This window comes from Microtus oregoni, unplaced genomic scaffold (genome assembly GCF_018167655.1).
Source record: "Microtus oregoni isolate MIOR12 unplaced genomic scaffold, Mior012 000009F_ref0000495, whole genome shotgun sequence".
NCBI lineage: Eukaryota > Metazoa > Chordata > Mammalia > Rodentia > Cricetidae > Microtus > Microtus oregoni.
The window spans coordinates 13,304,252-13,328,765 of record NW_024543068.1 but is presented as its reverse complement, the minus strand read 5'-3'; the positions used below and the strand labels follow the sequence as shown (position 1 = coordinate 13,328,765).

The 24,514-nt window shown below is 51.5% G+C and overlaps 1 protein-coding gene across 5 annotated transcripts in view; it reads right to left on the bottom strand.

Annotated features, from left to right (window-relative positions):
* Nucleotides 1–108: 108 nt before the first annotated feature.
* The window catches only part of Mideas (mitotic deacetylase associated SANT domain protein), a 67,648-nt gene continuing 43,242 nt past the window's right edge, over nucleotides 109–24,514 (bottom strand). For 3 of the 5 annotated variants that reach the window (XM_041658113.1, XM_041658112.1, XM_041658114.1), the window contains exons 2-13: nucleotides 19,646–21,306; nucleotides 18,304–18,603; nucleotides 11,645–11,987; nucleotides 9,943–10,009; nucleotides 9,326–9,468; nucleotides 9,099–9,202; nucleotides 8,394–8,469; nucleotides 7,664–7,752; nucleotides 5,954–6,103; nucleotides 4,632–4,844; nucleotides 2,766–2,962; nucleotides 109–2,475 (exon numbers count right to left, since the gene is read on the bottom strand). In XM_041658113.1, the coding sequence (XP_041514047.1) occupies nucleotides 2,313–2,475; nucleotides 2,766–2,962; nucleotides 4,632–4,844; nucleotides 5,954–6,103; nucleotides 7,664–7,752; nucleotides 8,394–8,469; nucleotides 9,099–9,202; nucleotides 9,326–9,468; nucleotides 9,943–10,009; nucleotides 11,645–11,987; nucleotides 18,304–18,603; nucleotides 19,646–21,076 (3,276 nt within the window). In that variant the 5' untranslated portion in view covers nucleotides 21,077–21,306 and the 3' untranslated portion in view covers nucleotides 109–2,312. The remainder of the gene's footprint in view (nucleotides 2,476–2,765; nucleotides 2,963–4,631; nucleotides 4,845–5,953; nucleotides 6,104–7,663; nucleotides 7,753–8,393; nucleotides 8,470–9,098; nucleotides 9,203–9,325; nucleotides 9,469–9,942; nucleotides 10,010–11,644; nucleotides 11,988–18,303; nucleotides 18,604–19,645; nucleotides 21,307–24,514) is intronic. The other 2 variants (XM_041658115.1, XM_041658116.1) reach the window with 2 other exon arrangements.

The window sequence follows — 24,514 nt, the reverse complement described above, 5'->3', positions numbered from 1 at the left end:
TTTCATGCCCTTCGCCGAATGCAGGTGGAGCTGACAGACAGGTAAGGTAAGAGATGGTCTAGGCAGGCTAATGGCAAGCTGAAGTCGTTACTTATTCTTAAAGCAAAAAGCTCCGAATAGGAAGGAAGAACAACAAAAACCAAGCCCAGTGTGTTCATCTGTAAAAGCACCAGTAAGGATGAGCCTGCGCCAGCCTCTGTAGCTTCTTGCCACAGGGCATCTGCCCTCGAAACAGTGCAGGTTGCACACTGCATCCTGGAGCATGGGCTCTCCTTAAAGTGTCTCACGAGATTGCCACCAAAAGGTAGCATCTTGATTTTTTTCTTCTGGCTATATTCATCTAGTCTGGTCTCTGTGAACTTAGAAAAGTAGAATTACTTTTTATTAAGATTTTCCAGGACTGGTTGGTCTCATGTGGCTGAAGATGTCTGATATCACATGTCCAAGGGGCCTGAGCCAAATATGGTTTAAATAGAAAAAAACCTTGGGAACCATAAGTAGCACTTTGGGGCTAAGCTGTGAAGGCACTCATTATACAAGTGATTTAGAGGAAAGCCTAAATGTGTTGCCCTCTTGCTTCTAGAGGGTACCAGGTTTTCATAATCTCAAGACTTTTGAGACTGTAGGAACCTATGAAAGAAAGATGCTAACAGGGAAGCTGGAGGTTTAGGTAACCATCCAGGTATCTAGGGGGACATTTGTGTTACTTCCATAGGCAGCTCTCATAGAACCATACTAACGTATAAATGAATATAAAAACGGCCAAAAAACAAAACAAAACAAAAACACCCACCCAATAGTGCATAGCTTAAAAACACGTCTATTTCCGATTTCCAGCAGGGCTGAGGCTACTTCCTACAGAACTGTGGAGGACCCCTTCTCAGCTCTTTCCTCAGACTCAAGTTCACTTAGACTTCCTTCTGCACAACCAAAGTCGAGTAATAATCAGAAAAATAACTTAGGCCCCCTATGGAACTGGCAAGCGAAGGGGCCTCCAGAACATTCCAGCCCTTCAGTAATTTCATGCCAAATATGGTTTCTTCAAGCCAGAATCCAGGCTGATAAACAAAACTAGAATTCTGGCCTCCTGCCAGCTCCCTCAGGCATTTTGAAAGTACGGAAAGGGCAAGCCAGAGATCTGCTCCCTTCCTGTGACTGATGACACGCCCCACCTTCCCAGCCCATTCTGTACCACTACCATTCCTACTGGCAAGAGCAACAAGCTAAGGGACCAAGAGCCTTGGAATTGGGGGTGGGGGTGGGGATGCCTTATTTTGGGATAAATGCACTTGAACCTCTGGAAAGCAAGAGGCCCCTGGTCCCTGAGGATGTTAAAAATTAAATATTAAGAATAAATAAATAGTTCCCAAATGACACAGGTCAAGGAATGAAGGCTCCTGTCTTACCTAGTTAAGAGACATCCCCTCCCAGGGAAGGATCCAGAAATCTCCAGCATGCAGGATGGGGGGGGGGCTATGAATATCAACATTGAGTGGGGTGCAGTGGGGTCAGGTGGCAGCTACTGAGAGCAGGGACAAGCAAGAAGGGAGCTGGCACCCAGGAGCAGGCCAGGCCTGCCCAGGACCTGCTTGAGGCTCCCTCAGCAGCTCCCAGGACCCAAAAGAATAAAACGGTAGGCAGCAGGAAGAGTCACCAGACTTGTCACAAGACCCCTTGAGCCTGACTCTGCTTCCTCTGGCCTTCCCTGTAGCAGGATGACAGCGGGGACACGAACACTGTGTGAGAAAACTTTCCCAGCCCCAGATGGGCTGTTAACAAGCAGCAAAGAGGTTGAAACTGCCCTCCGAGATACTCCTAGGGAGGTGGTGACCTGAAGCCAGGTCACTGGAGCAGCTCTGGCCTGGACGCAGTTGTGATAAGGCCACCATTCTCTAAGGAGTCCCTTTGTTTGGGGCTTCGAGCAAGGTTTGCACAGCCTTCCAGGTCCAAGAGGATAACCTGCCCTGGGGGGAGCTTGTGCTTGGCTTGCCATCGGCTTGCTAGGGCCCTGGGATGACAAAGGCAGAGATGCTAAGAGGCTGGCAGATCTGAGAGGCAGCTGCGGAGCCCTTCCCCCTCCCAGGGGCCTGACCTCTCAAGGCTCCAGGGAAGCAGAACACTGGACAGACCAGATCCTCATAACTGGATCCTGCAGCCCTTAACACTGTCCTCGGCCTCTGTACATAAAAGAGCCTGTTTATTTTTCATTATCGGATTTGTTTTGCAGAGCAAAGTCCACGTGACCCTCTCTCCTGGCTCCCTCTAGGGGTTCCCGGGTGCAGGGGGAGGCCGTGAGAGGGTCCAGCAGAATCTCAGCCCTTCTCTCCCTCGCCGCTCTCTTCCCTCAGTGTCTGCTGGTGCGCAGCGGCGGCAGCTGCAGCCTCCTTCTCCTTCAGCCTCAGAGCTGCGGCCTTCTTCTCCTGCTCTGCATGACTCTTCATGTGAGCGCTGCGGCTCTTCACCTTGAAAAACACCCTGCAGTGGGCAGGAGGGGCTCAGGTGAGAGCGAGCCACACCACGGTGGGGTGTGGCACCCTTCACTCAATATTCCCTCAAACTTTAACCTGCCCACCTAGCCCCTACCTTCCCCCCTCTCACTAGTAATGGTGCTCCCCTCCCTTCAAACCAGGCCTGCCCCGTGATGTCATTACCCTGGAAACCCACTGAGCCAATCAAAAGCCAGACCCACGGTGCCCCAATCCCAGCAGCACCTATACCTCACATGGTGTCCAGGTCCCCGTGGAGACAAGGCTGGGACATCCTACCTGCCGCATTTTTTACAAGGAAAAGTGTTCTCCTGGTTTTGGGTTTTATTAAACGCCTCAGCTTTCTTCTTCTTCTCTGTGAAAGGTAGTGCCCTTCTTGACTTCCCTGGCCCCTCCCTCGGCTTCTCTGAGGTCTGAGCACCTGCAGGTCCCGGGGCATTGGGTTCGTGGCTCCGGAGGATGAGGACATCATTGGCCTGTGGGCAGTCAACAAAGAGGGTGTGTTTTAGAGGCGAGTGTGGACTCAGAATTCTGGCACCTCAATGGCCAGGGGGTCCTAGACACTCATACATTCCTGCCAAATGGTCACCTAGTATCCCCCTTCCCGTGACAGGGCCCCCTGGCTGCCTCCAGGAGGCAGCTGCTGATGTGGGAGTGACATCTTTTTATCTGTTGTTTCATTGGTTAAGTAATAAAGAAACTGCTTGGTCCTCTGATAGGGTAGAATTTAGATAGGCGGAGTAAACAAAACAAAATGCTGAGAGAAAGAAGCAGATTCAAGGCAGTCGCCATGATTCTCCCACCAGACACAGCCGCAGGTTAAGATCTTCCCTGGTAAGCCACCTCGTGGGCTACACAGATTATTAGAAATGGGTTAGATCAATATGTAAGAGCTAGCCAATAAGAAGCTGGAACTACTGGGCCAGGCAGTGTTTAAAAGAATACAGTTTCCGTGTAATTATTTCGGGTAAAGCTAGCCGGGTGGCGGGAAGCAGCCCTGCCACTCTTATTTCTACAAGCTGCAGCTTGGGCTGGCTCTAGTTCTATCACAAAGTGGCTGGCACAGTTATTCCAGCCACACCTTGGCAGCTATAGGCCTGAAGACTTCTGGCTCTGCGCTCGTGATTTCTGGTATTTCGTCCAATCATGGATGTGCCAGGTGGTAGGGAGACAGGTCCTCGGGGGAGCCCAGTCTCCAGAAAGTTCCTAGTGCAATGAAAGGGACACATGTGATGGCCACTTGCTGAGGAAATGTCGGTAGGGAAAACCAGAAGAGAAAGAAGGTCCTAATGCTGCGCACCCCAAGGAGGTTACTGCTTTGGCCTCAGGCCAGGAACCCCACATGGCCTGAGTCACCCCCTCAAAGTGTTCACAAAGACAGCACGGACACTGCACAGCCCCGACAGAAGAGCAGCCGAGCGGAGGGAGAGCAAGCAGCTGTGTTTAGCAAACAGGTGCTCTGCGGGCATTAACACATTCCAGCCCTCCTGATGGGGCCACAGGGAGATGCCTTGCTTAGCCTGGGAAGGGCACAGAGCCCTCCACTCAGTACAAAGACCTGGGATGTGCCTTCAGGCAAGTGAAACAGTATCTCTGGACCCAACCCCCATCTGCTGAGTGGAAGTCAGCACTCCGCCCAGTTGTTGTAAGAAATTAGCGAGATAATGGACATCTAACACTCAGCAGAGAACATAAAGGGCCATTATTGGCGGTGTCATAGGCCCAGCTCTATCTCAGACATTCTTGTCAAGCACATGCTCCAGGATAGCCGTGACTGACCTACAGCTTATGAGTGCTTCCCCCACGTGCATACATCTATTGGTTTCTCAAAAGGCTTTTTCCTCTGAATATGAGACACAGAAATGTGTGTGTGTGTGTGTGTAATATATATGTATATACACGTATATTGCAGACAAGCTGCATCACCTTCAACCTCAGTTTCCTTATCTATAAAATGAGGTTCATAATAGCCCATACCACACACGGTTGAGACCCAAATAAGTTAAGTGCACGAAGTACTTGGTCCATTTCCTGAACTATAACCACAAGAACCACTAGGGTCTTGCTCTGTACCCCCACCCACATCCCCAGGCCTAGCTCCACCTTCCTGGCCCTGCTGGGAGAGTGAAGGTGAGGGTCACTTACCGCCTCATTGGCCTGTAGTGTCTGTGTGGCTTTGACAGCAGCGGCCCGGCGGCTGCGCTCTCGGCCCTCTTCCTGCTCTCCCTTCTCCTGGGGTTCTGGCACCTCCTCCTCCCCCTCCTCTTTGGGCTCTTTCACGTCCCTCTTGGGCTCCAGTCTCTCTTCACTTGGGGGCTCTCTGCTGGAAGGAGGCACCCTTGGGAACTTCTGAGATGTCTATAGGAGACGAAAATGAGCCCAGTCAATCCAGAGCGTGGACTCTGAACCCAGTCAAGGCTCTGAAGCACCTGCTGGTCCTGCAGCCCTGTCTGGGCCCTGTCCTAAGTCACAGCCCTCCCATGGCCAGTTGGCCTGGAAACAAGGTAGTCTTGACCCTGGGCACCCTCAGGATGAGACAGAGCCAGGGCTAGGGAGGGAGCATGCCAAGACCCACAAACCACCTGGCCTTCTGGATAGATGCCCAGAATCTTCTGGGCACCCTTTGGGCAGAGTGACCTCAGGGTGTGCCAGACAGCAGCTCTGAGCTCCTGTTTAACTATCTATGACATTTTCTGTATCTCTACTTCCCATTCGCAATACGGGGACCAAACTACAGCTTGATCTCAAAGTAGCATGCTGCCAAGTATGGACTTGTGACTTAGAGACAATATCGAGGGGATACATGGCAAGGAATGAGATCACAGCATCTTTCAAGGACGAGGTCGGGGTTGGTGTTATTGTGTCCCTTCTGCTTCCCTAGACCTGGCGATCTGTTTACAAGAGAAATCGGCCCTGTGTCTCAGAGCCCTAGCAGGCAATTACAGCATGTAGCTGGCATTCAGTAACAGTGGCTTTCATACGTACTTATTTTTCCCAGTAACTCCTATTGACAGGAAACAATACTGGTTACCTATTTATGATTGTAATACAAGGCTTCCCTTTTGAGAAAAAAAAATGAGTTGACTTAAAAAAAATTAACAAAAGTAGTATGGGACATGACAGAAATAGTAACAGTGGTGCGTGCTAAGGCACGGACAGAGCAGAAACCATAATGGCAGAGCAAGGGTGAGAGCTGGGGAGCGGCGCATCTGAGGAGGCAGGGCGGTGAAGCTGGAGCTGCTGACTCTCCAGTGTTCTGCATCGGCACCATCTACCGATCCCAGCCGTGGATGAGGGAGACCGCAAAGAGCCAGGGCCTGGGCTACCAGCCCCTAGGGGCTGTCAAGGACCCTCTTTTCCTCTGTCTACCCTCTATAAACTCCAGGAGCCTGGCCTCGAGCTTCCGGCTAGGTCCTGGCCCCAAGTGCTACCAAGCATGAAGCAGGCAGAGGCCGCAAAGGACTCACCTTAATGTCCACTTCAACTTCCTCCTGGGCCGACTTCTCATCGCTCGTGTCCACATCGCCAAAGGTGAGCGTCCCGTTGCGGCCAATTTTCACCTGTTTCTTGTAGGTGTAGTAGAACTCCACACACTGAGCCACAGTCTTGGTCTGGATCTGAAGCAAAGCCAAAACTGAGGTCAGAGGGAGCCGCTATGGCTCACTGTTCTCATCTCTGCATCTTCCCTTTAGCCTTAGGCAAAAAAACTAAACCCAAAACCCCACTTCTCAATGCCTGCTCCTCAACAAAGTCCTGACCAGCGCAATCAATGGCGGCTTCTGCACCGTTTCAATGAGTAACACCTGAAGGATCATAGCAGAATTTCTGGGGCGATTTGACTGTGGACTAGACACTAAAGGGCTGTACCATGAGAGGCCACACTGGGCCAAGCAGGGTCAGTAGGGGCTCAGGTCAGCTGGGTCACAATCGGCACCCTGCAGTATGATTGAATGATTGAGCTTCCTTATCCCTCATAAACTTCTCAGAAGTTCGCATGGCTCCTCTCCCGGGTGAGATGGGGCTCACCACCCTGACCCCTGCTTTTTCACTTGTGAATATGCGGGAGCCACTAGCTCATCTCCGTGGGCCTCTTAATATCCAGTTTAAACTGACTGCCATTGCTTAGGGCAGTTTTATTTAAAAATAATCGCCCTGCCCCTGTACTGGGGATTGAACACAGCACCTTGAACAGGCTAGGCAAATGGTCTACAATTAAATAGTACTCTCATTCCTCCCGGGTTTTTTTGTTGTTGTTGTTGTTGTTTGTTTTTTTTTTTTTTTTTTTTGAATTCTGAGTCTCACTAAGGTAACTAGGCTGGCCTTGAACTCTGAATTTATGACCCTCCTGCCACACCCTCCCAGACAGCTGCAATTACAGGCCGATTACCCTCCAGGCCCAGCTGTAGCTAACTTTCAATGATTAGCTGAGGCAGAGGGAGGATGAAGAGGCAGGTGTGTGTCCTTCACGGGTTTAGATGCAGACAGAGAAAGAGAAGATAAAGGGACAAACAGTAAATCTGGTCAACATCAACAAGGCGTTCTTAATGGGTGCTTTGTGGAACTGCTCTTCTCCATTTGGTCGCTTCCAAGCTAAAGTAAAGAGTCTCTGGGTATCCCTCCACATACAAAGCTGGATGAAATACAGCAGTGCAAACTTCCCTCATCAACCCGAGGAATGGTTTTACTCCTCTCCCGGAGCGAAGCCAAGTAAAGAAGAGCAATGTCACGTCGGGGAAGATTCAGGGAGGCTCTCCTAGCCTTGCTACCAACTGCCAACAAAGGGCCACGCATCCTAAGGCCAATCACGTGTGAAGGGCAAACAGTATGATGTCAGAACCATGAGATCACCTCCATGGTCCTCTTGGACTCTTGACATCTGCCCTCCCATTTTCAAAGATCTATCTGACCACTGGGTTTGGGGCGAGCGATACATTCCCACCCATTTTCTCCGACACGTCCCTGCTTGTCCCCCGGGTTCGGCCACATCTATCCTTAAAGTCCTGTCCGGAGAGCTCAGAGGTCAGCAGAAGATTCTCTGTGCCAGCTGTGGTTGACCAAGCTGTTTCTGAAGCTACCTGATGGCAGCGATGGGGCCGAACTCAGGGACACGAGGCAAGCACCCTGCCACCTGGGCACTGGGCGAGCGACCACAGGACCCTCGGCTTGCCCCTGCTCACCAGCTTCTGCACCAGGAAGAAGTCTTTCTTATAGATGGCAATGCCCTTGTTGAACAGCTTCCTCTCAGCCATCTTCCACTGGTCAGAGCCTGAAAAGCAAAGAGGGTACCAGGTTGTGAGTCGGGGAGGAACACGAGCATCTGTACCGTGAGCATCTCTGACCCACTGAAGGTGGGAGGCCATCCACCTCTGTTTTGGCCACTCATTACCAGCTTCCTGAAGCCTCATTCCCCTTGCTTGTCAAACGGGAATGAACGCTAGAACCTGTCTTTCCAGGTTCAAGAAAGACTAGATGCTATACGGCAGAATGACCTTTTGGGGCTCTGCCTGGAGCTGTGGGTCTAAAAGAGACTGAACAACAGTAGTTACTGGGATTACACGATTGTATCAATGTCCTCTTACAGGACAGCATCTAGAATAAGACAAGCACTCCGAGGTCCATGTTGCAGGTACCTGGAATCAGCTGATTGCACTCCCTAGCTGCTGGCCTTTCTACCTATGACTTGGGAGTTTTTTTGGCTTGGATTCCAACCTACCCATCTGATGCTTTCCCTATGAAGTCATGGAGAGCCCCCACTTGACCTTCATATTAGTTTCCTTGCTCTGACTTTTGGATGGCTCTCTCTGTCCCCACTCCCGTTCAGGGCTGTGACTAAGCACTGAGCAGGGCCCCACCTCTGCAGGAGACCCCTAAGGTTCTGGTCCACACGACCACCCCAGTCAGGCCCACCTGTGTAGTGATAAGTTGCCAGCGGATGATTGTGGGGCCGCACTGGCTTCTTCAGTAGCAGCTTATTCAGTGTTTCCTGGAGGGGAAGAAAGGGCTGTCAGGAAGCTAGCAACAAGTCGCAGTGAAGGATGAAGTATCCCGGGCCTGGGTAACAAGCAAAGGACCTCTGCAAGCTCTGGAGAGAGCAAGCACGTATGCACTCTTGCCTTAACTGCTGTGAGACAGGGCATATGGGGGAAGTGGGGTTGCTGAGGAATCCAGCCACGAGACCACTGCAGGAATGCTCAACCAGAAAGCAAGCAGTATGGACGGAGAATGCCCCTGGTGACAATGCGGGGAGGCGGAGCTACTGACCCAGAAGCCGGGACTGGATTCAACAGCAGAATCTTGCACACCCAGTTAGGGTTTGCAATTAAAGTTCCCTTAGGCCAAACTCCAATACCCTCTACCTTGATAAGACCCTTGCAGCTACCTCAGATCACCATGCCAAGTCACCTGAGTGCTCAGGAAGCCAAGGCAAGGTGGGCGGGCAATCGTGATTGTGAGGAGAAAGAGAAAATACCCCCCATCAGAACATACGCAGAAGAGCAATTATAAATCAATGAAATTTTACACCACTAGGCCTGGTCCTGGCAGCAGACAGGGAGGGATTAGTACCTGTTTTCCTAAGGGACCCCCCCCCCCAAATTAACATGGCTTACTTACCAGGATGTCTCCCCGAGACTCATGCAGATAGTGCAGGGCCAGTTCCTGATTGGTGCCAGCACCAGGGAAAATGCTCGAACAGGCAGCCGTCAGCAGGTCATCCACTGGATTCGCCAGAGCATCGGGAGGGCAGCAGGAAATCACGTTCAGTGCTGGGCCTTGTGGGACCCAGCCTGCCCATCTGCCCACCAGTCTGCCATGCCCAGTCACTGGAGACCTCTCCTTACCTTGTCTCTGCTTCTCCCAGCTGTTCTCAAGATGCTCCCATGGCTGCCACACCAAGTCAGCCTTATGGGGGTCTGCAGCTGCCAGGGCGCGGTCTCTCATCATGGGGATTTCTGCTTGGAACCGGGTACCAACGTTGATCCGTCTGCAGGGGCAGAGAGGCAAGGAGTGAGGGCTCACCTTCTGAGGTCAGGGAACCTGACTCTGTCCTTAGGATGTGAAAGAAACTGTAGCTGGCAGGTGCTGAATGCAACAAGGCCTTGGCTGGGTGCAGGGAATCTGGCATCTGGTGTGATCAGAAGGGCAAGACCCAGAGGCTGAAGAGTGGACAAGCAACTCCACATCTGACAGACAGAGAGTCTCTTGGACACCTGCCCCGACTTAGCTCTCCCTAGTGGCAAATTCGAGCCAACCTGCTCCTTACCTTTCCTCTCCCTGCAACTTCCACACAAAAGCTGGCAGAAGACAGCACAGAGCCCAGGGCTGAATACAGAAGCCCAAGGAGACTGTCTCTGTGCAGGCCCCATGGGACCCTCCTCCTGCTCCCAACGCTAACCTGCCACACACTAGGCCCACCTGGCCACCCACACACACGGGCCTGGGGCAGGGCTGCACTTACGGTTCGATGCTCACGGGGGTGGCCTCCCCCATCACAGAGAGGACGGGCGGGGTGACTTCAGAACTATCTATGGGCAAAGAACATATTGGTAAATGGTCCCTTCGTCCCTTCAGGAAAACACTCCCATCCTAGGCGGCTGTCCTGCATGCATAAGAGTCACCATGGTGACTCACTAAGAACACTTGGAACCCAGGCATCCTCTGTCCCTGCTCTGCAACCTGATGACGGTGCAACTCGTGGCCTTTATTAACTATGCGGGCAACTCAGTTTTCCCATCTGCAAAAATGGGTTATTTCTTTGTCTCCTGGGGAGGGGGGTCATGAGAATTCTGAATTAAATAAGAGCCTGGTACTGCATGAACATTCGTTACACTGTCAGCATGACCACCAAGCCCAGCTCCTGCTCCTAGAAGCCCCCATTCCCCACAGGCTTCAGTTTACAAAGAGGTTGAGGCTGGAGGCACAGCAGGGATGATGTGGAAGGGAGGGTCCCCTTTTATAATTGTCTTCTCATTCCCTCTCCGGATTTTTCTGCCTCACTCTCGTTCAAGTTCATCTTAAAGTAGGACTAGATCAAGGCACTCACTCGCTCAAAACAAAACAACACACAAAACCTCTGCAGCGTGAGACAAAACCTGAAACCCTCAGCTCTCAAGCGGTTCCCCATGTGTCTGAACCTCCCACAGCCCAGACTCTGGGGTCTACTAACCTCCCAGTGCTTGTTCCCTCTGCTCAGCCCCATTCCACGCTTGCAGCACCCTGCCCGTCCCTCCCTCTCTCCATCTTAGCCACTTCCCAAATTCTTTCCTTATCTAAGCAGGCTAGAGCCTGAGGTCAGCCCCATTCACACAGGGTGCAGGGCCCACCCTGCTAGGAACCACAGCTTTTCTGTCTCTCAAGCTTTCTTGTCAATTCCCTAATGATCCTGCCCTGTACTTTCCTTAGACTGGATAACGGCTTCTGGAGACTGCAGCAAAGGATCCAAGTTCAAGGTCTTACACCCGACGTGGTGGGCAGACAGACACTTCCTTGGCTCTTTTCTGTGACTTCCAGCACAAACTGAGCCAGGGAGAGAAACTTCCCCGGGAAGCAAAGCCTATGTCTGTCAGCATAGGGCAATTTCCACCCACAGACAGCAGGAGGCACCAGAGAGCCACACCATGGTGAGCTCTGGGGTGGAGGTTAACTGGGTGAAGACTGCATCTGTGAGACTCCACCGTGGGTGATCAGGTGATTCCATTTTCCAAGGGAAAAGAACCCCTTCTCTCCGTGAAATGTGAAATGGTCAGTTTTAGGCCTCGCTGTTTGTGAAGCCTGCTCTTGACCAAAATGACCGCTCAAACAGGCCCAGGAGACCAGGTCAGTCACCTAATAAAAACAATGCTAACCTATGTGATCTCTACCACAACCCAGGGAGGTAGCTATTAGGCTAACCCAGAGGAAACTGCTGTTTGTGGATCCAATAGATGAATATCACAGTAACTCCACCATCAGCCAAGCATGACCAATCGAATCCCTGCTGAATGAAAAAACTGAGTGTTTGGGCAGTTAGACGCGCCCAAGGCATGTGACAGTAAACAGCAGAACCATGCCTCACACCACCCGCCCGCTCTGGAGGAGACAGGAGAGTTCCTTCTTCCAGCCTCCAGCCGCACAACCACCCAGAGACGCCTTTCCACCAGCACAGCCACCAGGTCACTTACTAGAACGGAGCAGGGTACGATGGGCACTCTTTGGCGTGATAGGAGGGGCTGGGATGCTGTTGGTCGATATGATGGCATTGAAGTAGAGGCCGGACCCTTCCCGAACAGGGCTGAGAATGGGGGGCGGTGTGTAGGGGGGCAGCTCAAAGCTGCGCTCAGAGGGGTGGTCAGCTAGGCGGACAGGAGAACGCAGGTGGCTCTGGTAGGGGGTGATGTTGGAGTAGACAGGAGGCGCAATGAAAGTGCCCGCCTTGGTGGGGATGATGAGGGGCTCCGGCCGCGGCCGCTGCTTCGGTTTCCTCATGGAAGGCTCCCCCTCCAACTTGGCGTTCGGGTCTTCAGCCTAGACACGGAAACAGAAGCTCAGCCTTCTGTGTGTCCCCAGAAACCTGTAGTCTTGACTGGAGTCTGCCGCTGTCATCTCTGAAATTATCTGCCCGCTGTACCCACCCAGACGGCCTGAAAGAGGAGAAGGCCCAAAAAAAAGCCCAGCCTAGTGTCTCCTCCCGGCAGATTCCGGCCAGAGCGGTGTAGGTCTTGGGAGCCACCTGTTTCACATCTGAGAAACGGGGAGGAATCCTGTCAAACCCTAAAAATTATTCTCATTTCTAAATCTGGGTCCCGGGCCATAGCTCCCATCAATGCTGCGATGTATGCACTAGGGAAAGAGTCCAGTTAGGAAGGGCCCGGATGCTCACTACACTGCTCGGACAGGATCTATCACCCTTGCTGGCTATTTACAATGGCGGATTGCCCGTGCGCATCTTCCCTCTTTTATACATATATAAAAGACTGAATTTGTTTTTACTTATGTGTACACATACGTCTGTGTGAGTGTCTGCCATATGTGTGTGGGTACCCAAGGAGTTCATGAGGGAGTAGGAGCCCCCGGAGCTGGAAGTACAGGTGGTTACGAGTTGCCCCAGTAGTGCCAGAAACCCATCTCCTGTCTGAGGAAGAGCAGCAAGCGCTCTTAGCCGCTGAGCCATTATGCCAACCCACTGTGAATGAGGAAAAGGAGGAGACACTACCAGACCTGGCAGCAGTGAAGATCCAATAAGTTAGCATGTGGAAATGAACAAGCCTGCTTGCCTTTGTGGTAACGGAGACCAAATCCAGGGTCCCACGTGTGCGAGCCAAGCACCCTACACTGAGCGCCACCTCCCACCCACAGGATTTCTCCCTCTAATCTGACATTCAGACCCTCAGCCTGGAGAGGGCAGCAGAACAAGGATGGCTCAGCCTGTAGAGTACTGTGAGCTAATCTGTGGAAATTGATCCTCTGCAGCTGGAGTAGCATTCCTGTTCTAACGAAGGGCCAGGCTCTGCATGGGATAGAAGCCTGCACCGTGTGCCAGAACCCGAGCTGGGAAGGAACCCACAGGATGCAACAGGAGTCTTTTCCTGCAGAACGTTAACTTGGATTAGGTCTGCTACTGTCAGAGGATAGCCCACCCATGTTGTCAGGGGCTGGCCTTCCTAGCTCACACTTCGCCTATGTGGTACACCTGTAGCATGGTTAATAAAAAAAAAACCAGAGACAGATATCAGGGCTCAACCTGAAGGTCAGAAAAGCAAAACAGCCAGCTACTGGCTCTTACCTCGACCTCAGTCTGAAACAGCAATCCTGCCTCCAGGAATCTCAGAATGAGACTGTGCCTGAGAGCTGTCTCCTCCTGTCTTATATTCTTCTCTAGTGCTGGGATTAAAGGCGTGCACCACCACCTCCTGGTTTCTATGACAAACTAGCATGGCCACTGGGATTAAAGGTGTGTGTCACCACTGCCTGGACTGTAAGGCTGGCCACCGAGGCCATTTTACTCTTTGATCGTCAGGCAAGCTTTATTTATTAAAATACAAATAAAATATGCTTTATGGGCTTCTATACAGAATAAAAAGCAGGGCCATCAAGAAATAGCCTAACCCTCTCAAAGGGGAAACAAACAGCTGTTGTGGGTAAACAGCTCCTAAGCTATCTCTGGGCACACAGTAAACCAAGCCAGACATGTTGTCTGAGAGAGAACAGGCCCTCCCACTGCTTCAAGGATCCAGCCAAGGGGGCTCTCTGCTTCTGAGGCCCTGGCATGACCTTTACTCTGTCCTGTGTGCCCTCGTTTCCCTTCTGCTAATTAGGATGAACTGAGAGCATTCATTCTTCCGCCTTTAGGGGAACAGTCTAACTACACAGGAAAAAAAAGAAAAGAAAAAAACCACAGTTGACCTATGCTCGCTGTCAACTTGAAGCAAACCAAACATATCTAGAAAGAGAGATTCTCAGCTGAGGAACTGCCTCCACGGATTGGGCATCTGCTAATTGATGTGGAAGGGCCCAGGCTACTGTGGGCAATCCACCCCTGGCCGGGCAGTGTAGCAACAACAATAAAAACCCAGAGTCAGATATTGGGGTTCAACCTGAAAACCAGAAAAGCAGCCAAGCCACTAGAGAAGTCTTACCTCTACCAAAGTTGAGTGATTGCAGACTAGGCAGTCAGAGCCTTTCTCTCCTCCCATTTTATATTCCCTTTAGTGCTGGGATTAAGGGTGTATGACTCCCTAGGACTGCGATTAAAATGTGAGCTACCAGCACTTGGATTTGTTTCTGCATTGATCTTGGGTAGCCCAGGTTGACTTTGAACTCACAGAGATCTACCTGCCACTGTCTCCCAAATCCTGGGATTAAAGATGTGTGCCACCACTGCCTGACCTCTAGCGGCTTAGCTTTGCCCTTCTGATCATCAGGCAAGCTTTATTTATTAAAATATAAATAAAATATCACTATGGGATGGTCCTGGGTTCTTTAAGAAAGCAGGCTGAGCAAGTCAGAGGGAGTAAGCCAGTAAGCAGCCCCTCCATGATCTCTGCACAGGCTCCAGCCTCCAGGCTCCGGCCTTGAGTTCTGTCCTGACTTCCCTTCACATTGGACTGTAAACTCTAAGATGAAACAAACTCTTTCCTCCTCAAGTTGCTTTTGATCTGTGTGTTTATTATAGCAGCAGAAAACTGATTAGAGCAGGAGCTAAATGCCTCCCCAAGGTGCTAGGCAATCCCATACAAAACCAGTCCAACTATTTGTAGGGAAGAGACTTAAATTGTTACGATTATTTCTGACTTTTAAGATGTGATAATGCTACTGAGACTATTTTAAAAAGGAAGGAGGGTGACAGGGAAGGGGGGAAGGAGGGAAGGAAGGAAAACAGACTGAATGTATGAATTCAGATATAACCTAAAAATATTTGTGGGTAAGATGATACAATGTGTTAAATGTGCCTCAATATAATTTCAGGGTCATGAAAGTATTGCTGAAATAAGATTGGCTGTATTTTGATGCAACTGAAAACAGGGTCACGATTAAGCATTCTTTCACTGGACCCCTCTCTGTTTTTATGCATGATTTTGGAAATGTCAATATTACAATGAAACATACAAAAGAAATATAAACAAAAGATAAACACAAAATGAGACCCCAGAAAGCAGACAGCCTTGGGCTGACTATCCTGCAGTATCTCACGGTAATCTTGGAGCCCGCTGGTGTAACGGAAACCCTCACAGGCAGGAACCCAGAAGATGCAATCCAGGGTCAGCTCTGCCATTACCTGGTTGTATGACCTTAGGTCAGTGCCCAGGCTCCTTCCTACCCACTCTCAAGACAAGCTGCCAGGCCTCAACGTCCAGCCTCTAACACAAACTGAAGATGGGCAAGGACCCTGGGGCCTGCACATGTTAGGCAAGTGCCCTACCACTAGGCTGTACCAAGTCACCAGCACTAAGGTTGAGAGTAATTGGCACCCCAAGAACACACTCATATGGGAATTTAATCCTCAAAGCCTGATGTCAACAGTATTAAGCAGGTGGAAACTGAATTCCAGATGGTATGTAGAGGCAGGGAGGTGACTGATTAGGTTTAGATACGGTCATGACAGCGGAGCCACCGCTGTTGACTCCTGGGTGGCCTCAGAAGAACGCAGTCAGAGACCACAGACAGACACATGTGTTCCCTATCTTTTTCTCTGTGGGGCTCTGCAATTATCTCGAAACTCTGCCTGCAAGATGATTATCACCAGAAAAGGCCCCTGGACTTTGCGGCTCTGGATCAACAAGCCAAACTAAAGCTGTTCATTCTGTGAGCCTGCCTTGGGTGTTTGGTCGGATTAATACAGTCTCTGGACTTTTCTGGACCTGTTGCTTCACATATGAAGCGGAGGTACTGACTAGTAGTTGCTCCTTCTTACCCACTCTCGACACAAGCTGCCAGGCCTCAACTTCCAGACTCTAACACGAACTTTCCCCCAACCACAGAACAAGACCTTAGAGAGCTGATAAGCTTGAATTAATTACCTCACAATAATCCTGAAGGCCCTGCCTCTTGTTCCTATTATGGAGAACAGGCATGCAGGCATGCAGGCTAGCTCTCCAACCAAACAGACAGGAAATCTGAACTGAGTAGAAAAGACATTCCTGAAGATGTCAGAACAAACAGCTTGACAAAAAATTAAAGACCCAAGATCTGGGGTGGGTGTGGGGTCAAAAAGGATAACATCCAAGGTGGGGAGATGTAAACTGAGCAATACTGAAGGAAAAAAGATTTCATAGAAAAAATAAATACAGGAGGGCTGGGGAGATGGTTCAGCAAGGAAAGTGCTTGACACGCAAACATGAGGACCTGAGTTTGGATCCCCAGAACCCACATAAAAAAGCCAGATGTAGTGACAAACATCTGTAATCCCCAGACGTGGAAGGGGGAGACAGGAGGATCACTGGGGCCTGCTAGCAGTCAGTTTACCTGAAGCATCAAGGTCCCGGTTCAGTAAGAGACCCCATCTCAGAAACTACGGTGAAAAGTAACTGGGAAAGACATCCCTCTGGCCATCATAGGTGCACACAGGCAAGCATGCACATTCGCACACGTGTGCACATGTACACACTCTAACACACAAGCGCTCAGGTAGTTATCCATTTTCAAGATAGTCAGTGCTAAGGGTCTGGAGAAATGGCTCAGCAGTTAAGAAAGAGCACTGGCTGCTCTTCCAGAGGACCCAGCTTCAATTCCCAGCTCCCTCATGGTGGCTCACAATTAACTGTAACTCCAGTCCCAAGGGAACCTGACATTGTCTTCTGGCTTCCACGGGCATCAGGCCCATACACCTCACATTACATAGACATACATACAGGCAAAACACCCGTTCACATATAAACAACAAATGGGGAAGAAGAGGCAGCAGCAGAAGTATCAGGAGTAGCTGGGTCAAAGAGCTCCTGAGCTAGCCTGCATTGCACAGCCTTTGCTTTGTCTAAGCCGTGGCTGGGTCACTATGCAGAAATCCAAATAAGAAGCCCTACTAAAGTAACCACTGAAAGAGAAATAATTATACATAGTTAACAAAGGGGAGATAGGAGGGACAACCCCAGTCAATTTAAAGCATGGGGGTGGGGGGGGCCGGTTCACGGCAAAGACAGGATGATATAAACAGCGTTAACAGCGGGTGATAGAGTTCAACCACGGAATATCAGTAATTACATTAAGTAGAGATTCTATCAGTGGAGTCTAGAAAAGTAGAGCTCCATGCAGACAGTAGAATGGCTGCTGTCAAGGGCTAGAGCAGGAGTGAGGCCTGGGAAGAGGATTAAAGGAACAGTTTCAGAGGCCTATTGTACCTCAACGGCTTTCACACTCACTGTATTTCTCTCAGAAACACTGCTAAGAGACCAGATCCTACATGCTCCCACCACAAAAAAATAAAGACGTTAGTTAATAATTATGCTAATTAGCTTGGTTTAGCAGGTCTACTACTACATACATACACACACATATTGACTACATACATACACATTGACTACATACACACACACACACATATAAAGCATCATATTGCAGACCATGCACACAATTTTTATTAGTAAGTGAACAGAAGAATAGAAGTTGTATTGATGTTCTTATTAAAAGACAAAGGTTGTTAGGCTAGAAAATGGCAAACCACGATTGTATATGACTTGAAAATATTTCTGAAGGACACAGAGAAGATGAAAGCGGAAGGATAGAAAGATACGTGCTGCCAACACTCATCAAAGACATGCTAAACACCAAACGATGAGAAAGATGAAGAGAAACTTCTCACACTCTCATCCAGGTCTGAACATGTACACACTCAGAACAGCCTATCAGAACGCACAGGGACAGAAAAGACAAAAGATGACTGCAGTCTTAGTGGGAGGTTCCAAGGTGCTCAGCTCAGAACGGAACAGAACAAGCAAACACTCTGCACCTCAGGAGCTAGCTCAGGGCCTTCTCGAGGAGCCAACAACAAAAAGATTCACATCCTAGATTCTCTGCAGTGACCACAATTTCAGGTATGAAACGGTCTCATGCCCTCTGTGTTCCTTAGTACAGTTTGATTTGGAAAAGAAAAATAGTATCTCCCTGACAACTGGAAAGATGGATTCGTGGTTAAGAGCCCTTGGATGCTCTTCCAGAGGACCAGCATTCCACTCCAGGTACCCACACGGTGGCTCCTACTGTCCACAACTGCAGTTCTCCTGGATATTGCATGCATGTGATAAACAGACATAAAGAAAGAAAAATAGTATCTCCCTGGATACTCGAAGCATCTACTGCTTCCCTTGGAGTCTTTGTAGCTAGAAGCTCCTGGCACTGGGGAGGATACCTGAGCTGGAGCATCCGTCCCGGGAACTCGGGTGGACCGCCTGCGGGTAACGATGACCGATGGCTTGTGCTCAGGGGGGTACTGTTCAAGACCCTTCCCGTCCTCATCACCACTTCCCACTTGGGCCACCTCAGCTGGACCCACCGTCCGCACAGGGACCGACACCGGGATGACGAGGGGCACCATTCCACTCTCCTCTCGAGCTCGCTTGGCAGCTAAGGCAGGCTCAGAAAACTCCACCCCACACTTGGCAGTGGAGGCCAGCACACTTTTCCGCTTCTCCTCTGAGCCGTTGGCATCCTGGAGAAGAGGAAGGTTAGATTAGTGGGAGGCAGTGAGGTTCAGAAGATGAGACCCCATTTGTTGATCTAGGACTCCCATGCCCATTCATTTCAGCAACACTACCACCCACTCCCTGGTCTTTGACAACCTGGCATTTCTGGACCACCCCTCTTCCTCGACTTTTCGGATACTCTCCACGCCCCCCTTCTGCCTGGCTGTGCCACCCTGGCCTGAAGCAGGTGATTCCAAGGGGTCACTTCAGCCCACAAACAGCTTCAGCTGCTTAGCATCCAGCGTACAGGGCGCGACACACAAGAAAGGGCCTTGCTGTGGCAAGCTAAAGGGAGGTCTCTGAAGCTCTTTTCTCATGGCTACCTGACTGGAGGGAAGGCCCTAAAACTCTGCAGCCTCCTATGTGTCTACCTGGACCTAAAGACAACATTAGCTGCAACTTCTAAGGAAGAAAAGAGTAAATACTGGTCAAATACGAGGTGTCTATGCAGACTACACCATCCTGCAAGTTTCTAACTGGCTCAGCTTCTTTACAGGAACCTGGGACAGGAGATCTACCCTTGCTGTTGTGTTTGATGAGAAGTTACTTTGAGCAAGTAGAAAATAAAACTGAAACCCCAAGTTAACACAAGTGCTCAAATTCTGTTTGGTTTTCCTCCCTTTAAAAAAATGACCTTTACTGCAGCGTGATTTACAGCCAACCAAGCAAACCTACTTTAGGTCCCATTTAATGACTTTGACATGCACCATCTCTGTAACCATCTGCACACCCTTGAAACTTAGAATACTGGCTCTTGGCACCCCCTACTCCCAATCCTCATTTCACATGAAGAAGCCAACAAGGACTTTCCTGTCCACCAACCTCCCTGTGTAGAATGCTCAGCATCCCTGCAGGTTGTTCGGGTGCCTCCTGCAGAGGTTTTTGGGATGCGGAACTTTCACTTCCTTTAAATAGCTGAGAAAACTGTCCAATAAGTCTAGCATCGTTTATTTCCCACTCCACCCCAGCCCTGCCTGATGGGATGCCAGGTGCAGCCCTCATTCTCACCTGCAGTGAGGCCAGCTCCACTGCCTTCTGGGCCAGTGTCAGCAAATTAGCCTCCTGGGACGCCCTGCGCCTCCGTCTTGTGCTGTGGATCACCCCACCTCGCAGCATCTGTCCGCAGTCTCCTAGGCCCCCCGCCCTCACGACCTCCTCATTACCCACGGCAGGAGCCTCCCGCTCCCGACCGTTGGGTGCCAGTCTCTCCCCATCGGCCAGCAGCTGAGACTCCCTTAGTTCTAATGAGAATCCCAGGGCTTCAGAATGGGGCTGCCCCAGGGAGGCCGGTGGTGGCTGCTGAAGAGGCCAGTGATGTAGAAACAGATTGCCTGTGGGCTCCTGCCCAGGTTGGGTGCCAGCTCCTCCGTCGAGGGAGTTGGAAGGCAGAATCCCCTCCTTGGAGAGACGGCGGGAGCGCCGTGGGAAGGCCATCTGGGGCTGAGGTAGCACAGGCTGTGGGGCGGAGTCCTGCAGGAGGGCCTTGCGTAGTTCGGGGTTCATATCTGGATTGTGAGGAAAGGGGTAGGGGGCCATGCTGTGGTGAGCCAGGTGGGTCTGTCCCAGTGGCCCACCCGGTGCTAGGCCAAAGTCCTGGGGTTGCTGGGAAGGAGGCTGATGCATGGAGTAATAGTTCTCAAACAGCTGCATCTGGGGCAGGGCTGCTGGCTGCTGCTGCTGCTGCTGCTTCTGAGGCGGGAAGGAGGTGGTGGGGTTAGAGGGCTGCGGGCCCTGTCGGAAGACCTGGCGGTTCATCTGGTGGCCAAATGCCAGCTGGAAGGGTTGCAAGGGCAGTGTCTGGTTTGGGGGTTTCTTGGCTGCATGGAAAGAGTTCAAGGGTGCCTGGGGCCTCCCCACGTCCAGCTGCATCTTCTGGGGCACCATGGGCTGCACTGCATTTCCATAGTGATCCAGCTGTGGACCCCCAGGTTTGTTCCCCTTCAGTGCCTCGGGGTGGTTATAGTAGGGGGAGACTCCTACGCCTGGATGAGGGCTCCCTTTGGGCCCACTGTAGAGGGACAGGTGGTTCCATGCGGCGTGGGGTGGAGGCTGGCCAGGTTGTTGCTGCCAGCCACTGTCACTAATGCCTCCACCTCCTGCGCGCTCCAGGCCCCGCCCCGGGGCCATCACAGAGTTGGGCCACTTCACTGAGCCTACTTGAGCTTGCTGGGACAACATGGCCGCTGTGGTTCGCTCAGATCCATAGACCACAGAGTTCAGCAGAGCCAGGTTGTTGGAAGGAGGCAGCTCCACAGGCTGGGTGGTGGAGGCAACCCCTGCTGGGCCTTCGTGGGTCTCGTACTGTTGTTCCTCCTTCGCTCTGAGGGACTGTGGTGGAGCCTTCAGGGGTGGTGGCTGTTCCTTGGAAGCTGGGTCCTGATCCCCAAAAGGGCAACGCTTGCGCTTATTCTGAGCCTTGGGCTGGGCCTGGAGGTTCATGGTGTGGCCAACTAAGCCCTGGCAGAGACGTCCTTCAGCAGCTGCCCATCCCTCGGGAGAAGGTCCTGCTGGAAGACTGGCCACAGTCCCAGGCCGGTAGCCAGTGAGGGCAGAAGAGGGGCAGAGGAAAACACAGGAGCCAAGTACCGTCCGCAGGTCCTTCCTCTTCTGGAGCGTTCTTGGGCTCGGCTACACGCCCCCAATCACGTTGCTGCACCAGATCCTGGAGCCTGAGGAGGAAAAAGGGATGAGAGCCATGAGCCACAGGATCCTTGGAGATCAGCACCAGTGTGCCCCTGCCTCAGGTCACACGGGGGCCAGGAACCAGGGGGAAGCTGCCGGGAAGGCAGCAGGAACAGCAGTCTCCTCAGGTATACTGTCACTCTCCCTTGTCCCACCTTCTGGCTAGACTCCATGCATGCGGCATTTGAGTGTGTAATTTGTGCCCTGTAAAAACAGACATGCTGAGGGGCCAAGTGGAGCTGCCCTGCAGTCCAAGCCCCAAGGCAAACCGAGAAAAGGGAAAACAGACAAAGACCCTTGTTCAGGCACCGGACAGGCCGGGTCTGGTCCTCCTTACACATCTGTCTACACAAAAGCCCCTGACCCACAGGCCACCACCACCTCCAACACTCCACTTGAAGACAAAGGAAGTTAGGGGGACAGGGACTATTTATTCCCAGTATGGCCACCCATCCTTTGTAGCTACACCAGGCTGTTGCAAAGCCCAGGACCCAGACAGAGTTAGGCCTGTAGCCTTTTATGCTGAGGCATGTAGGTGAGGCCCCACCCCTGGGAAGAGCTGCTGGGTGGGGCTCTGGCTGCCAGAGTCTTTCTCAAACTAGCACAGAACCTGTTTTGCAACCCTGGCTGGATGGAGGCCCAATTTAGTCTAGTGGCTGGTCAGCCAGCAGCAGCTGCAGGGCGGCTGCCACCTCCTTCCCCTCCACTGCTCAAGAGCGGCTGGCTAAAGCTGAATTGAACTAAGGGTTCAGAGTTCCAGAACTTACGCCCCCAAAACGTCCCGTGATGTAAAGTGCTCAGCTTTCCTGCTTTACCATAGTTTTAGGTTTTCCTTTCTTTCTTTTTTTTTTTTTTTTTTTTTTGATTTTTCGAGACAGGGTTTCTCCGTAGCTTTTGGTTCCTGTCCTGGAACTAGCTCTTGTAGTCCAGGCTGGCCTCGAACTCACAGGGATCAGCCTGCCTCTGCCTCCCAAGTGCTGGGATTAAAGGCGTGCGCCACCACCGCCCGGCTTTACCATAGTTTTAGGGATGGGGTTGCTGGGATGGGAGCTTCCTATATGTTAAGCACATGTTAGACACATGAGCCAGACCAGACTCCCCCAAGTCCTCTAACTTGATGTTCAAGATGATTGGTATATGGACATTGCTACAGAACAGAATCCAGGCCTATATTTTACAACATGCATAGCCGCTTGCTAGATAGTTAATTTTTTGTTCTTTCTTCAGAAAAAAATTGTGTTTGTTTCTTTGTTTGTTTTCTCCCTGGGAAATTGGTAGGAGTGGGAAGTACAGCAGCCCACTTCTTTCCCCAAGGCTCTGGCTTTGAGTCTCTCAGGAAGGCTAGAGGCAGGCAAAGGAGAATCTGCAGATCCCCAGAAGCTCTGAAAGCAACAGACACCACGTTAGCAGGTGGGGCAGTTCCCAGAAAACCAGCAGGGAACAGACCGGGCGTCACAAGTCCTGCCCACAAGAAGCCCTGCCTGCACCTACCCGGTTCCCCTCCCAGACACGCGGCGCTATCGCGACTCTGCACGTTTCCGCCGCAGCCCCGGCTCCCGGCTCCTGGACCGGCCTGCCAGCCATCTTGGCTGCCTGACTCACTGGAGGCCCCCCTCTCGCTCTTTCACTTTCACCCAGCACCCAGAAGGGGAGTAACTTCCTCCTCCATTTCCTTCCTCGGCTCCTGGGCCCCGAAGACAGTGCGAGCCCCTAGCCTGGATGCCTCTTTTGTTTTCATTTGCTTATAAATTTCAGGGAAGGAGGGACAGAGAGGGCTCTGAGGCACCCTAGCCACAGCAGGAAGGGAAAAATTTGGACAAGAACTCAGAGCTAACCAGAGTAACAAGGTTTTTGAAGAAAACTCTATTGCTTTTTAAACCCCCTTTCTTGAGCAGCCAGACCAATTCACAGCAGAGAACCAAAAGCCAGCCAGAGAGGGAAAATCCCCCTGGGGCCTCCATGAAGCTGAAGGGTGGGACTGAGGAGTTCCACCTCTCTGAGGGAGACCCAAGCCCCTGTGTGTCTGTAGAGGAAGAGAGGGGGGAGAGACAGTGGAGACAGGTCAGAGGGAAGCCCAGCAGGCCACGTGTCTCTAGGGGGCTGCAAGCTCAGGGAGGCTCACATTCATTTGTGGGAGCCACAGCATGGGCTTTGGGGGCCTGAAAAGGGGGAGGCCCACATGGGTGCACATTCAGAGGGGGCCTAGGCAGGGGAATGGCTAGTCAGAGCCTGGTGCAGGGTTGGGAGGGGGAGGGGGAGGGAGCTCCAGGGTTTGGTTGCTCTTGCCCACGAGTCTGAGGGGGAGCAGGGGAGATGTAAGTCAGAAGGTGAGATCAGCTCTGTCCTGCTTCCTACCCTGCACACTAGGCAGAACCCCACCATTCGGCATACCACAACAGGAGAGACAGGGACAAACTAGGGGAGGGGCTGGTTTGGGGAAAGACAGAATCACCCCAAGCTTCTTGCTGCAGAGATCTCTACCGCAAGGCCCTTTCTGCCCTGCAAGAGGGCCACAGACACAGGCCGAGGAGAAGAGGGGCCTATGGGGAAGTAGGAAGGGTCACCTGGGCAGCCTGAACAGTAATAATGTGTCCTGCCTATGCCAGGAGGGTCCAAAGTACTTTGTATTTTTTAAGATTCCTGTTATCAAGCATAGATATTTTAACCCCCATTTTGTAGGTAAGCTGGTAAGGCTTACAGGAAAAAGGTAATTTGCCTATGGTCACACATGATTACGTCACCAGGACTTGAAGCCAGGCATGTCAGACTCCAGATGAAGTCCTCAACACACACCGCTCTGATCTTGGGCCCCGTATGCTCACCTTTCCTTGGGCCCAGGGCAAGGGCTTGCTGGATACAGACAGCCTCTTCTCTAGCTCCGGGGAGTGCTCGTCTATTCCTATTTGAGCTACGGCAGGTAACCCCTCTTACACTCTCCTCAAACATAACTGAGACCCTCAATCTTTTTATTTGTTGGTTTGTTTGTTTTTTGAGACGGGGGTTTCTCTGTGTCACAGTCCTGGCTGTCCTAGAACTCGCTTTGTAGACCAGGCTGGTCTTGAACTCACTGAGATCCGCCTGCCTCTGCCCCCTAAATGCTGGGATTAAAGCCGTGCACCATCACCAGCCAGCTGAGACCCTCAATCTTAAGAGAAGCTACAAGAGTCATGATGCCTGTACTGGCTACACACTGGC